At 40.6% G+C, this 14,137-nt stretch overlaps 1 protein-coding gene across 2 annotated transcripts in view; it reads right to left on the bottom strand.

The window, feature by feature from the left end:
* Positions 1–271: 271 nt before the first annotated feature.
* Positions 272–14,137, bottom strand: part of GSPT1 (G1 to S phase transition 1) — a 34,626-nt gene continuing 20,760 nt past the window's right edge. For both annotated transcript variants that reach the window (XM_004750360.3, XM_045072247.1), the window contains exons 8-15: positions 13,857–14,011; positions 13,522–13,662; positions 12,067–12,160; positions 11,153–11,233; positions 8,162–8,335; positions 7,285–7,374; positions 6,944–7,112; positions 272–4,966 (exon numbers count right to left, since the gene is read on the bottom strand). In XM_004750360.3, coding sequence (XP_004750417.1) covers positions 4,914–4,966; positions 6,944–7,112; positions 7,285–7,374; positions 8,162–8,335; positions 11,153–11,233; positions 12,067–12,160; positions 13,522–13,662; positions 13,857–14,011 — 957 coding nt within the window. In that variant the 3' untranslated portion in view covers positions 272–4,913. The remainder of the gene's footprint in view (positions 4,967–6,943; positions 7,113–7,284; positions 7,375–8,161; positions 8,336–11,152; positions 11,234–12,066; positions 12,161–13,521; positions 13,663–13,856; positions 14,012–14,137) is intronic.

Raw genomic sequence — 14,137 nt, 5'->3', positions numbered from 1 at the left:
CTCCCCCTGTTTGCATGAGTTCTAAAATAAATCTTAAAAAAAAAGAAAAAAAAAGACTGAGTCACATAGACTGTACAAAGCTTCGCATCCCATGTGCAGGCAGACCACATGTTTGTCAGGTCCTCATGTGATTGGGCTCATCGGATCTCTCCAGATCTGCTGGGAGAGGGTGCCCAGAACCTGACCCAGAAATCGACTATACAGAGGACGGACAGATGCACTCAGAGCATGGGACAGTAATACAGGCGATGGTAAACAGACAGACAAATCCTTCAAAAGGGAAGATGACAATTTTTATTGTTATTACAAAAGCAAATTCTTTTAACTTCAGTCATTTGAGTAATTCCAAGAGCGGCTAAGGGCTTCATCCTCACACAGGCACCAAGTCAGGCACAGTAGGTAGCTACAAATCATAAGAAAAGGTTTCTTTACCTTGGATTCCCACAGTTCCTACCTAGAGCATTCTGCCATGCTTTGGAATTGGGTTAAAAACACCAGCAGAGCTACTCAGTTCCCTTGAATTCATTGGTTTAAAAAAAAAAGCTAGGTATTGACCTACGCTGTTCTAGTAAAAACTAGTCACTAAGTCCTGGCCTGAGAGAGATCCACATTTCCTTTACAACAGACGAACTAGTTAACTAAGAGGTGAGTCGATTTACGAGAGCCCAGTAGGAGTCCTTAAAATATGGAGACCATCCTCTCCGGGCTCAGACCTGTCACGGAGAGCACGTGGAGACCACGAGGGGCTCGGAGCTCCGCACGCTCTTCCCCAGCGGCGGGAAAGGAGGTAGCAGGGACTTGGGCTGACATCTGGAGCACTAAGCTAATGTGCCTGGCAGAGGGGAGCCTCAGGAAGCACAAAAATGTCATTCTACCTTTGCTGTCCACAAACCTGAGGTTTCCGTGTTTAGTGTTGAAGGGCACAGTGGCATGGGTGGTGAGGCAGAAAAGACCGTTCCCATGCCGGGGGGGCTTGCTTAAGAAATGCTCATCTTCTGCCTAATCAGACGTGGTGCCGATCTGTTCTTCCCTTATGTTAGAGAACGTTAAGGTTCTAACCTCCACTCACATCTCCGGGCCCTTATAACGTCCCCTGGTAAAACAACTTGGCTAGCGTAGTACTGTTTCAAGGAAGCATAGGATTAGAGGTATGTGAAACGTGTTATTTACTGAAGGGAAGACTCAGTATGTTCCAGGATACTGAAAATCAAGAATATCTTAGAGCCATAACCATCACGAGTTGTACCACTCTCCCCAGCCTGAATTCTGGCAATAAACTGGTTCACATGGAAGAAAAACTGTCCCTGTTCCGCTTACTAGGAAATCTAATATAACCGACTGTTAAATTTAAGCCTAGCTAATATAGTGTCTTTTGAGTTGTGCACGTGTAATTACATTTATTTATTTAACAAGCTGCTGCCGTGGCCAGACCTCTAAAGAAACGAAGCGTGAGTATCAGACGGCATCTTGCTGGAATCACTGAGAAATGAGCAGGAGGAAATGGAAGCCACGTTAATCCGGAGACAGAAAATTGTCCCCTAAATCCTGCTGATGGTCTCCCGCACGCGTGCCTGGGGGAGGATTCATGGCACACTTGACTCTTGAGAAGGCAGGCCAACGCTGTACAGAACACTGAACCGTCCTACAGGCCGCTGGAGGGCGGGAACCAGGACTGCGATGACTTCTCAAGGTTCAGAGCTGCCTGAGGTTGAGAGCTGTTGGAAAAACCGTTTGCCCCTTGATCGCCTGAAATCCGTCCCCAGAGCCACAAAGCCCCCACTCACGTGGTGGCCGGCGGTCTGTGAGGAAGTCCGTGTCCCCGAGGAGAGGATCTGAAGTGCCGCCCTGTGGGACGGTCATCGCAGACCGCGGGGCGGTGATGCTTGTGACCAGTCTTCCGGGAGATGCCAGGGAGTTTAGCGGATTTTTCTCGAGAGTCCACCGTGGAAGCAGTTTTTCACGAGGCTGGCCTTTTTCTTGGGCTGCAAAACTGCACGGATGGAAGGCGTGCGCCGCGGTATCTGTGGCACTGGAGCCGAGAGGGTGCCGGGGCGTGGGAGGGCACCCCCCGCAGAGTCCGTCCCACACCGAAAACGCGGTTCTTGTCGCAGAGGAACTAGCAGACAAGTCACCTGTTGTTGTGGGGAACCACCTGTACTTTCACAATTTACAAAGCGTTTACATTCAATTATCACGTATTTCAAGACTTTCCATTCAAAACAAACATACATGGGCTTAAGTATTCGAGAACACTTTACTATGCGTCGCTTAATTTCACGGCATTACATCCTCAGTCCAACTCTCCGGGTCTGATTTCACATTGATTTTCCCTGGGTAAGTCCCTTTTGCGAATGAGAAACAAGAAATGGATGCTGCCCTTTCCCCTCCCCCACAGTAAAGTTTAAAGTGGCAATTACTTCAGATGTTTGTTTCAACAACACCTTCTCTTCAATTCAGTTCATTAATTTAAAAAACTATAAATAGCCTAGCATGAAAGTTGTATACAGAACATTAATGTAAGAAGATGCGAAAAACATTGTGATTCGAACGTATCTATGCTAAAGCTGGAGGAAAAGATGTCTGGGTCCGTTTTACCCTCATCTGCAGCCAATGACCCTAGTACGTTCGCGTGGTCAGCCACATCCACACGCTTGCAGGGCGGGGGACAGCACAGGGCCCTCCCTGCACGGCTCTGCAGAGCCCGGCGCCACACGCGGCCGGTTCACACCAGACCTTTCATTTCCTCATCCCCATCACTAGACAGGGTGATGAGGAGTTTAAAATGCATCAACTCTGAATGAACACTTCCCAAGGAACTTCCAAGTCCGTATTTAACAGGGGGGTTCTTTTAAATGATTAGATCATTTTTGCACAAATGTGTAAAAAAATTCAATGAAATCTCTAGTTCACAATGACATTTGTGTTCATTATCTCTTCTGTTTTGGAGGCAGGCCCTTGACAGTTGGTATCCATATCTTTCTGCGGAAGAGTCTTGGCAACATGCACATAATATCCTAAAAGTCTAAGTGTTTTAACAGCAAACAGAACTGGTTTTTAAAAATATGCTCAATTTAAAAATGGAAATCTATATTTGGAAATAATTTCAACAACTCTTGAGCTCTTAAAGATTCCTTAAAATCCAAGCAATTGCTATTTTGTTCCTAGTAACTTGGAAGTACAAAAAGAGTCGTATGTACTGATTATGAAGCTCCCAGATTTCCCAGAGAAATAAAAGCCCAGAGATTCGCTGACATAATAAAATTTAGCTAAACTTCATGCAATTTAATAGCCATGAGTATACTTATAGGAAGATGTAGGACATTAACTTTGCTCTGTCCGTAAGATACAGCCTCATTCATGAAATGAATGGTAATTCTATAGTTAAGAGAACAGGGTTAAATCAAGTTTTATGTTTTGTGACTGGAAATACAGTCTGACTAGGCTTTTCTTTTCTGAGGGAAGGTATGTGTCATTAAATATACAGTTACGAAGCATCTTATTTAGATAAACCACAATCTAAAAGAGGCTGAGTCTCTGATAAATGGCAACAGCCCTCGGAATCAAGGGGGGGGCTTCCAATAAACCCAGAAAGTGGCTTTTCATTTCCCATTTATTCTCATTAAAAACTTCAAAGTCGTGACAGTTACAGTATAAAGTCAGCCTTTAAAAACCACCACAATGCTCCATTGTGGTTCACCCAGATAACAGTTTAGCAAGTTTCAGCTTTATATTTAAGAAAACAGTCAATTTCAAATAATTGAGAAAAACTTCGATACTGTGCTTGATTCTACTTATCACTGTTAACTTTAGTCTGTGCAGATTCGGGTGGTTCTAAATATGTGTGTCCTTTCGTGGCTGGATGAGATTTAGCTTGGAACCAGCAAGGATCATCCAACCTTTAAAATCACTGATACAAATAGTAAACGGAGTAATCTGCAGAACTGGCACTTGCAATGGGCACAGTTTTCAACTAGATGCATGCGGCTCTTATGAATACTAAAGGAGGCATTTCTGCCAGGTCTCAACATGCTTTCTTTATTGCAAATCCCACTAATTTAACAAGTTAATGGAATTTTCTGTAGGGGTACAATTTCATTACGCTTTACTTATAAAAATTACAGCATGCTGCTCTTTCACTTTAAAACAACTTACTGTGTTTAAGAAATCACGTTGAATATAAATTGGCAGAAAACAGCTGGCGGACCTACTACTGAAGCAGTGTCCCAGCTCCATAAAGGTATGTTAAGTGGACGTATGCATTAACCATCAAAGGAAGGGGTCAAACTAATGCGTTCCTTTAATACAAACTTGCGCATCGTTTGGAAATGCCTCATTTAAAGTAGTGGGGTAGGGAAAGAGTTTAGAAAAGTCCAAGTCATAAAATGTACTCAGTTACTTGGTAAGTTAAAAAGCTAATGCAACAATGTTACATCCAGATAAAAAACGTTATTCAAAAGCAATTCAAATACCGAAAAGGATTTCAAATTGAATATTTTATTAACATGGTAGTTGTCTGTAACATGTGCACACACTCGCACACTCAGAATCATCTGCCTGGGGGAAAAAAGACTAAGTATGCCTAAGGGGAAAATGAAAAATAAAAAAATTCCTGTAAGTTTTCATTATTGTAGGCAATTATGTCCACATCACTTACAAAGCTATTGCCAAATCTGTCCGAGGAAGCAGAGTTTGGGAGGGGAGGGGAAAAAAATCTGGGGGAAAATTCAACAGTGGCATAGCAGAGCTCTCAATATGAGAAAGCTGACATAATGTGGACTTTTGCTGTGGATTTTTGTCTTTGCAAAATACGGGAAGAAGTTTGTCAATGGGCAGAAAATAAGAGAAGGCGGTGTGAAGTAGGCTTTTGCAGTCAATTTTCCTCACAGTATTGTGCAGGGTCATCAAGAAAATGCTTAGTCTTTCTCTGGAACCAGTTTCAGAACTTTCCCAATTGCAATGGTTTTACCTAGAAATGAAATAAAAACAAAACAAAAAACAAAAAACAGAAACAAAAACCCTTTTTCAGTAGTTAACAGCAAAGCTATGTGAGGCATTCAAAATCATGAAATTATTTTTCACAACGTAAATTACTGAATAACCGGCTTTACCACCAGAGGCACAACTTCTGATCAAGCAGTCTTACTACCAGAGTCTTTAGAGGATGGCTAGACTTGAAAGGAAACATCATCTGCTATCTGCTGTATCATAAACCTAAGCCTGGACAAGGAAAATGTGCAATATCCGTATCATGGAATACTATTTGGCAATAAAAAGGAATGAATTACATTCAATACATGTTACAACATGGCTGTAACCTCAAAAGGTTGGACCTCAAAAATATGCCACGTGAAATAAACTAGACACTAAAGACCACAAACTGTATGATTCCACTTATACAGCATGTCCCAAAAATGCAAACAGAAAGATCTGTGGTTTGCTAGGGACAGGAACACAAAATGACTTGTAAACAGGTAGAAGGGTTTTTTTTAGATGTTCCAAATGTTCTAAAATTAGACTGTGGTGATGGCTGTAAAACCGATAAACAGACTAAAATTCATTCAGCTGTACACTTAAAATAAGTCAATTTCAAGATACATAAATGAACTCAGTAGAGCTGTGAAGAGGGATTCTTAGTCCTATTATAAGGGGTACAAATCCCAATAAGTCACATGAAAAATCTTATAGCCAAGCTACTCTTCAAGAAAAAACAACTCTGGGGTTAAACATTCTTGCTACATTAATTTCTTCCATTCACCCTCTTTTGTCAGTTTCTAATTGGTAACTAAGATTCTTATTTGTTTATGTTATCAGGACAAAGCCAAGTAACAAGGTTCACTATTACCAGAAGAATTTAAGATAATGACTTAAAAATACAGTGAATACTGTCTTTTATACAGATTCCTCTGAATAAGGTTCAGAAGCTATATTCATCATGACATCCCCAGTGCTTGTCACAGCTCCTGACGTGCAGGAGACACACAGTAAGTTTTCTGTCAAACAGAAGTGGAATGAACTCGCAAGGTGCAGACGCTCTATTTCAAGTGAACCACAATGTTTAATGGAAAGTTTTCCACACTCTTAAAATAGTTACTGGAGTTAGAAATATTAATGATCCACAGAGAAACATTTAGGAAGAACCATTTTGTTTTCATGCTACCAAAGAGTTTCATGGCCACAAGTTAAGATTTCCTCAGAACTAGGGGCGCCTGGGTGGCTCAGTGGGTTAAGCCTCTACCTTCGGCTCAGGTGATGGTCTCAGGGTCCTGGGATTGAGCCCCGCATCGGGCTCTCTGCTCAGCGGGGAGCCTGCTTCTCCCTCTCTCTTTCTCTGTCTGCCTCTCTGCCTACTTGTCAAATAAATAAATAAATAAATCTTTAAAAAAAAAAAAAAAAAAAAAAAAAAAAAACAACAACTTTCCTCAGAACTAGGTAGAAATGGACACCCATACCAACAAAATGACACTAAACCTCTATAAAAATCAGGTGCTGAAAGACCACAAGGTCTGTGTCCCTCTCATACCCCCAGTATCAGCGTACTGAACGTCTGTCGTATTTGATTTTCAAGTGTCTCCTGACCACAAAAATGACAAGTTTCTACTTCAGAGGCTCATATGGCAAACACTTGCCTTACAGGGTTAAGCCCTTCAACATGGACTTTAACCATATGTACTACAAAGGGTTTCATCATAGAAATGTCTCATTTAGGAAATAACTCGCAGAGCCCACTACTTGCAAAGTATCATAATTAAGATTCTTAATCTACAGCATATTGCTACATGGTTGGTTCTGTCTGTTCGATTCACTGAATCGTAAAATATTTATTATCGGAACACATTACAGGACAAGCAACCAGGTTTTCTATGAACTTGTGATGCACACCATACTCGGACGGAACAAGCTCTACATCCCAGAGATGCTACGAGGCATCAGTATAAAGGCTTACCCTCATCTCGTAAGGTAAAGCGCCCCATCTGAGGGAAGTCTTTAAAGGTCTCAAGGCAGATGGTTCCCGCTGTCCTTAAGCGAGCGATGCATACTTGATCTTGTTTCACAAAACGGGGTCGAGTCTTACTTTTTTCTCCTGATTTTTTGTCTACCAAGCAGATTAAGGCCTATCCAAGGAGAAAGAATGAGATCAGAATGCCGAATAAGAGAATCTTTAAGACATGGAGTGCCAATAAATGAGTACATCACTGTTGCCGATCAAAAATGATCAAGACAGTCTTCAAACACATACAAGAACAAAACCCCAGTTAGCTTAATTATCAACTGATTAAGACTCACTGTTATTTCGACTTCCTCAATACAGGTGTGAATATGCAGCACCGCATTATAACCTGGGCAGATGATCGATTTGTGCTCTATGATCACTATCTGTCAAACAAAAAAATTCACATCTTTATCCCTGGGGTAAAAAAAAAAGCACTGAATGTTCTCCAGTTCCATATAGTACCGCAATAGGGAACTCACTGTCTCAAGATATTTTTGAGTTACAAGTGCTGGGTCAGGTCGCCTGATCCAAGCTTGAACTCGGATATCCTCGCCCCACTGCCCTTCTTGGCCAAACCCAGACTTTGAAACAGAGCAGGTGGACTACTTTTCTGCGGAGCCTTCCCTCCACCCCACCCCCCAAGGATTTACGGTAATCACGACCACTACAGCTGCTCTGGGTTTATTCTGTTCCAGATGTCAACTTCTCCTAATTCTACCCAATTCTCAGTATCTAAGGCCCAGTAAAAGTAAACAACCTTATATCCAGCATCAAAACCTAATTTATCATCATAGCTTATAAGAAAACTCAAAAATTCTGTAGCTACACTGTCATTCTTATGCGGAAGTCAGGTTGCCAATAACAGAGAAACTGTGTTTTCCTGTCTGGAAAGTTACGGACTCTGAATGAGCAGACACACCCTAATTTCCAAGGCAACTGTGCTCTATTTATGGGGAAAGACACTTTGGGTAAAATGTCTAAGTAATAATATGTATTATTAACAGGAGACTAAAAAAAGAAGAACTTGGGGTGCTTGGCTGGCTCAGTCAGTAGAGCATGTGACTCAACTTGAGGTTCATGAGTTCAAGCCCTATATTGGGCATGATGATACTTAAATTCTAATTTCATTTAAAGTAAAGATCACGAAGACAGTGACAATAACAAGTTCACCTGGGCATCAAATGTGCGTCCAGAATGACAAAGATTATTAAGATCACAAAGGATGAATCCTGGAAGAATCTCCTCCTCTTCAATTCCTTTCAGTCTGATTTTGAGGTTTTCACCTGGAGCTACAGAATCCGTTTCTACATCATCGGAAAGGATTCCAAGAACTTCCACATTGTGCTTAAGGGAGAAAAAAAAAAAAAAAAAGACAAATCAAACCCAGGACTGGGGGTTTCCTGACACATGCACTGCAGAGCAGAACATAAAATGATCTGACTATTCATTTAAAGACTTACAAGCCACATTTTTCTAAGTATAAATGGATTGGCCAAAACACGTTTTGGATATAAAACTTTATTTATATGACATGAATTTTATGAAAATCCTATCCTACAAGTATAAACTGCCAATTAAAATATTAATTCATCAGCTTTTTACTATCACATCCTAATAATTTCCAAACTGAACACAGTATTAACCAGCATTTGCCTTTTTTACCTTTTCTTTTCCTTTTGTAAGAAATCGTTTTTTTTTTTTTTAAAGATTCTATTTATGTATTTGACAGAGAGAGATCATAAGTAGGCAAAGAGGCAGGTAGAGAGGGAGGGAGAAGCAGGCTCCCCGCTGAGCAGAGTCCAATGCGGTGCTTGATCCCAGGACCCTGAGGTTACAACCTGAGCCAAAGGCAGAGGCTTTAACCCACTGAGCCACCCAGGCACCCCCTTTTTTCACCTTTTCAAAATTAAAACATTAAATCTAATACTTGGATTTTAATTTTATGAATGTCGTTTTGATTATTAGGATTGAATTCTAGGGTTTAATGGGTACAGCTTCTATTACCTATCAACGCCAAATATCTGAAGAGTGTGCTTCTCAAAGGTTATCTGAACAATTAAGCTTTAAAAGAATACTATTTAGGGGCGCCTGGGTGGCTCCCATTACTTTCTCCCATTTCGTAGGTTACCCAACCATTAATTTTTTAATGTAAGATAGTCTGGCATCTCTGTCTTTTGAAATATTTAAGTCTGTTCCACGGAGACTCAGCAGGACTGACAGGAATGGAGTCTTCGAGGCTTGCCTCCCAGAGGCAGGTGAAGCTATGCTGACCTGCTTGCTCCCCTGTATGAAGTCCTAGCTCCCGCAGACAAGTTATAACTAGTCTAGCCTGGCCCCCAGTCCACCTGCTCATCATGGTGAATTCTACTTTTCTTTCTACTACAGTAGAACACTCATCAAATTTACCTTTTATAACCATTCTACACTGTACAATTCAGTGGCATCTCATCATTCACGATACTGTAAAGCCAACATCAGCACACAGTTCCAAAACATCCTCATCATCCCAAAAAGAAATTCTGTGCTTTCATTCAAGTCACTCCCCATTCTTCAAGCCCCTAGACTTTTGCAACCACCAATCTGCCTTCTATTACCATGACTGAACTACTCCTGCAATTGCTCTGAGCCAGGATTCACAATGATAATTATTTTCATTCGACTGCTGTTGACATTCAAGTTGTGTCAATAAATACCTTAGTAAAAAGATACTATGAGGGGTGCCTGGGTGGCTCAGTGGGTTAAAGCCTCTGCCTTAGGCTCAGGTCATGATCCCAGAGTCCTGGGATGGAGCCCCACATCGGGCTCTCCGCTTGGCAGGGAGCCTGCTTCCTCCTCTGTCTCTGCCTGCCTCTCTGCCTACTTGTGATCTCTGTCTGTCAAATAAATAAATAAAATCTTAAAAAAAAAAAATACTATGATAGGATACTCCAGTCTTCCGTGCATAAGGCATCAAGAAAACTCAAAGTATAATTTATAAAATGCCAATTACACCTGAGCATTATCCTAACAATGGATACATTTTCTAATCCTTTTTTTTTTTTTTTTTTTAAGATGTATTTATTTCAGAGGGAGAGAACATACACAGCTTGGAGACGGGCAGAGAGAGGGATAAGAAGCAGACTCTGTGCTAAATATAGAGCCCACTGTGGGGCTGGATCCCAAGACCCTGAGATTGTAACATGAGCCAAAACGAAAAATCAAACACTCAACTGACTGGGCCACCCAGATGCCCTATTAATTTGGAGGTTCTGATGGCTGAGGCCCTAGTTTCCTACATAAACATCTTTGAAGCTGTCAGAGAAGGCCCCTCTGAAAAACAGGTAACATGATTATCAGCAACCGAGCAGCCAAAAATAACACAAAGCAACAGTTCATGGAGACTTCATGCGTTTTAATGAAACCCACCTCCATAATAAACAAATTACAAAAAGGCAGGAAGAAAGAACTAAGAAAAAACCCATTTATGATAACGGCACATTCTCTTCTCTCAAAACAGATTAGGAGTATAGATAGAGCACATTTTATAGTATCCAATGTAACAATACAAGAAAAAGAGAAGAAAGCAGGGACGCCTGGGTGACTCAGCCGGCTGAGTGTCTGACTTTGGCTCTGGTCCCACTTTCAGGGTCCTGGGATCCAGCCCCACATCACACTCCCCTCTCCGTGGGGAGTCCGTTGGTCTCTCTCCCTCCGCCCCTCTCCCACACCTGTGTTTTCTTTCCCTCTCTCAAATGGATAAATAAAATCTTTATAAAAACTTTTTTTAAGAATTAAAAAAAGAAAAAGAAAGCAAATTATATCATGATTAAACTTGAGTTTTCATCCTGGGCTCACTTTGCTAATCCAATATGTTAACAGAAACAAGTCACTTAACCACTCCAGAGCTCTACTTGCATCTGGTGAAGAATGAAGGTAAGACTCTCTTGAGGATACATCTTTTAGCTCTAACGTGGTACTAATACTGGCTCTTCCCCATTTGTTACTGGATAACACAGCTCCTTATCTTCTGTACTAAACTGTGTACTTAATATTAATAAAACATAATCCTAGACTTTACGTTTTTTTTTTTAATGGAAAGCACTACATTTTTCAAAAGTTATAACTCTTTGCTAATATTTTTAAGAGAACATCTAAATGAAAAAGAGCATTACTAATTCTCACCTTGTTTGGCATCATCACAAGCTGCTGGCCTTTACAAATAGATCCTGATTCCAGCTTTCCCAGGACCACAGTGCCCATATCCTGTTTAAAAGTGAAAAAAAAAAAAAGTTAAAGACTTTTATTACTACTCTACAACAGTTCAACAACCCCAAGTGAAATCTTATGGAGCTTACTCAGAAAATCTTTAGCTCAACTGTCAGAATGGTTAGAATTAATCCTAAACACAGGATAGGTAAAAAATATATTATGTCATTAGTATAAGCAATTTTAGTACTAATAAGGATGCCTAAGATCTTTAAAAAAAAAAAAAAAGCAGCACAGTACCAGAAACAGCATAAAATCTTACATGAAGATCTCAATTATTTAAATTCGAGTTCTCTCAAAAATTTCTGAGCCTGCTTCCTCATGTATAAAATTGGAAAAATACTTGTTTAAGAAATTTAGCATGGAGCTAATGAAATAATCAATTCTTTGAGGAAGTCAAAGTATTACATACTGATAAAAGTTTTTAAAAAAACAAGTTGAAAATCCAGTTCAAAATAATAGTTTATTTTTCTAAAGACTAATAGCCAGTGTCGGTGAGGCTACGGTAAAAGCCACACTCACACACTGCTGGTGGTATTTTGGATGGCTATCGGTCAACATCCATCAATGACTATGCAAATCCTTTCAGTCCGGCAGCTTTAGTTGTTTGACTTTCTCTCTAAAAAAATGCCCACTGGCTCACTGGGATAACAGCTTGAGTAACTAGGCCAGCTGATGAAATGATGATCCATCCACAGCACTAAATAACATAAGGCTATTAAGAGAGAGACATCCACGCTATGTTGTCAATTATTAGGATTGTTTCTCAAAACACAAATCAATGACCCCTCCCATAATTTCCCTCCCAATCTCTTGAACATTCTGGGTACCTTGTACTTATCCACAATTGGCAGCCTGATTGGTCCATCAACTGATCTATTGAAGTTTGGCAAATTATCCAGGTAAGGAATAAACGGTAATCCACTGAGAACATAACAATATCCATTAAAGAGTATCAACATGAGTATCATAATTTTAAGACTGTAATTTTAGATGAAAAACACAGCTATAATACATTCTTTCCATCCACATACTCTTCTCATCCGACCCCATTTATTATCTGGTTCCTCCCTTTCATTCCTCAGAAAACAAAAATGTAACAAAACAGCCCCACAGATAAAAAAACCTTTATAGCAAATGGCCTATATCTGGAAATAAAGTGACTACATTCTTTTTAAGGAGAGACAGTGAGCAGAGGAAGAGGGCCAGAGGGAGAGAAAATATCTCAAGCAGACCCCAAGCTGAGCAAGCAGCCCGACGGGTCTTCTGACCCTGAAATCATGACCTGAGCTGAAAGCCAAAGTTGGGACACTTAATCGACTGAGTCACCCAAGTACCCCTGAAATGACTACAATCTATTGCTTAATTCTTATGGACTTTTCCAGCTCTCAAATCAGGGATCTATAAAAATAATTTCCCATTTAAAACTACAGTGCATGGGGACGCCTGGGTGGCTCAGTTGGTTAAGCAGCTGCCTTCGGCTCAGGTCATGATCCCAGCGTCCTGGGATCGAGTCCCACGTCGGGCTCCTTGCTCAGCGGGGAGCCTGCTTCTCCCTCTGCCTCTGCCTGCCATTCTGTCTGCCTGTGCTCTCTCTCTCCCCCTCTCTCTGATAAATAAATAAAATCTTAAAAAAAAAAAAAAACAAAAAAACTACAGTGCATGAACTGGGAGGCTTACTATTGCCAAGAGAGCAACGGTCCTCAAATTCATTTACGGATTCAGTACAATCCCCATTAAAATCCCAGCTGCCTTTTGGCACAAAGTGACAGGCTGATCCTAATGTCCATACAGAAATTCAAGGGACCCAGAATAGCCGAAATAGTCTTGGGAAAAAAACAACAACAAATTTAAAGACTCACACTTCCTAATTTGAAAACTTGAAAAGCTCTAGTAAGCAAGACTTTACCTAACAACAACAACAAAAAAAGCTTTTTTAAGATACTCTTTCAAAATGAAACACACATCTAAACATAAGAACTAAGACTTTAATAACCTTAGAAGAAACATATGGCTAAGTCTTCATGACTGAATTAGGCGAGTTTTTCCTAGGTTTGACACCAAAAGTGCAACCAACAGAACAAAAAATAAACTGGACTTCATAAAAATTAAAACCTGTTGCGCCTCAAAGGATACCATCAAGAAGTGAAAATACAGTAACAAAAAGACAACCCAATTAAAAAATAAGCAAAGGTGATGCTATTTTTAAAGCCACAGTTACTTACATCGTTTTCTGAAATAACTTGAAAAGACAAAGTTTTTCCACAAGAGAAAAGGTTACTTACGTGTACCAAGGACAAAAGTCTGACTGCTCTTTAAGATTTGCTCCCGTCAGTCCTGAGCATGGCATGAAGTGAATGTCCTTTTTGGGATTGAAGCCAACTTTTTTCAAAAATGGCACTAGTTTCTCTTTACATTCTTCATATCTGTAAGTATTTATAAATAACTCAATCATAATATAAAGCAAGTGGACTCTAGGCTCATTATTAAACAACTTCAGGTTTTAGAAAAACCCGAGGGGGCAAAAAAGCACAGGGTAGCAAAACCACCCTTTACTCCGTTCCCACGCCTGCAAACACTAGTCCGTCGGCCAAAGAGCTAGTCCGACGGCAAAGCTCACCTCTCGTTGCTCCAATTTACCGTTGGATCATCCATCTTATTAATAAGCACAATCAAGTGCTTCACACCCGCCGTCTTTGCCAACATTGCGTGTTCTCTCGTCTGTCCGCCTTTCTCAAATCCAGTTTCAAACTCTCCTTTCCGAGCAGAGATGACCTATTCCAAGAAATACAGTTTATTCCTACATACTCAGTCAGGTATACCCCCTGGGCAGTGAAACAGCTTTCCTTTCAGTTGTCAGAAGCTTTTTGCAAGGAAATACCAGTACATGAGCTATAACCT

Source organism: Mustela putorius, unplaced genomic scaffold (genome assembly GCF_011764305.1).
Source record: "Mustela putorius furo isolate JIRA1106 unplaced genomic scaffold, ASM1176430v1.1 tig00004007_pilon_pilon_pilon, whole genome shotgun sequence".
NCBI lineage: Eukaryota > Metazoa > Chordata > Mammalia > Carnivora > Mustelidae > Mustela > Mustela putorius.
Note: the sequence above shows the minus strand (reverse complement) of the source record. Positions and strands in the feature narration are given on the sequence as shown.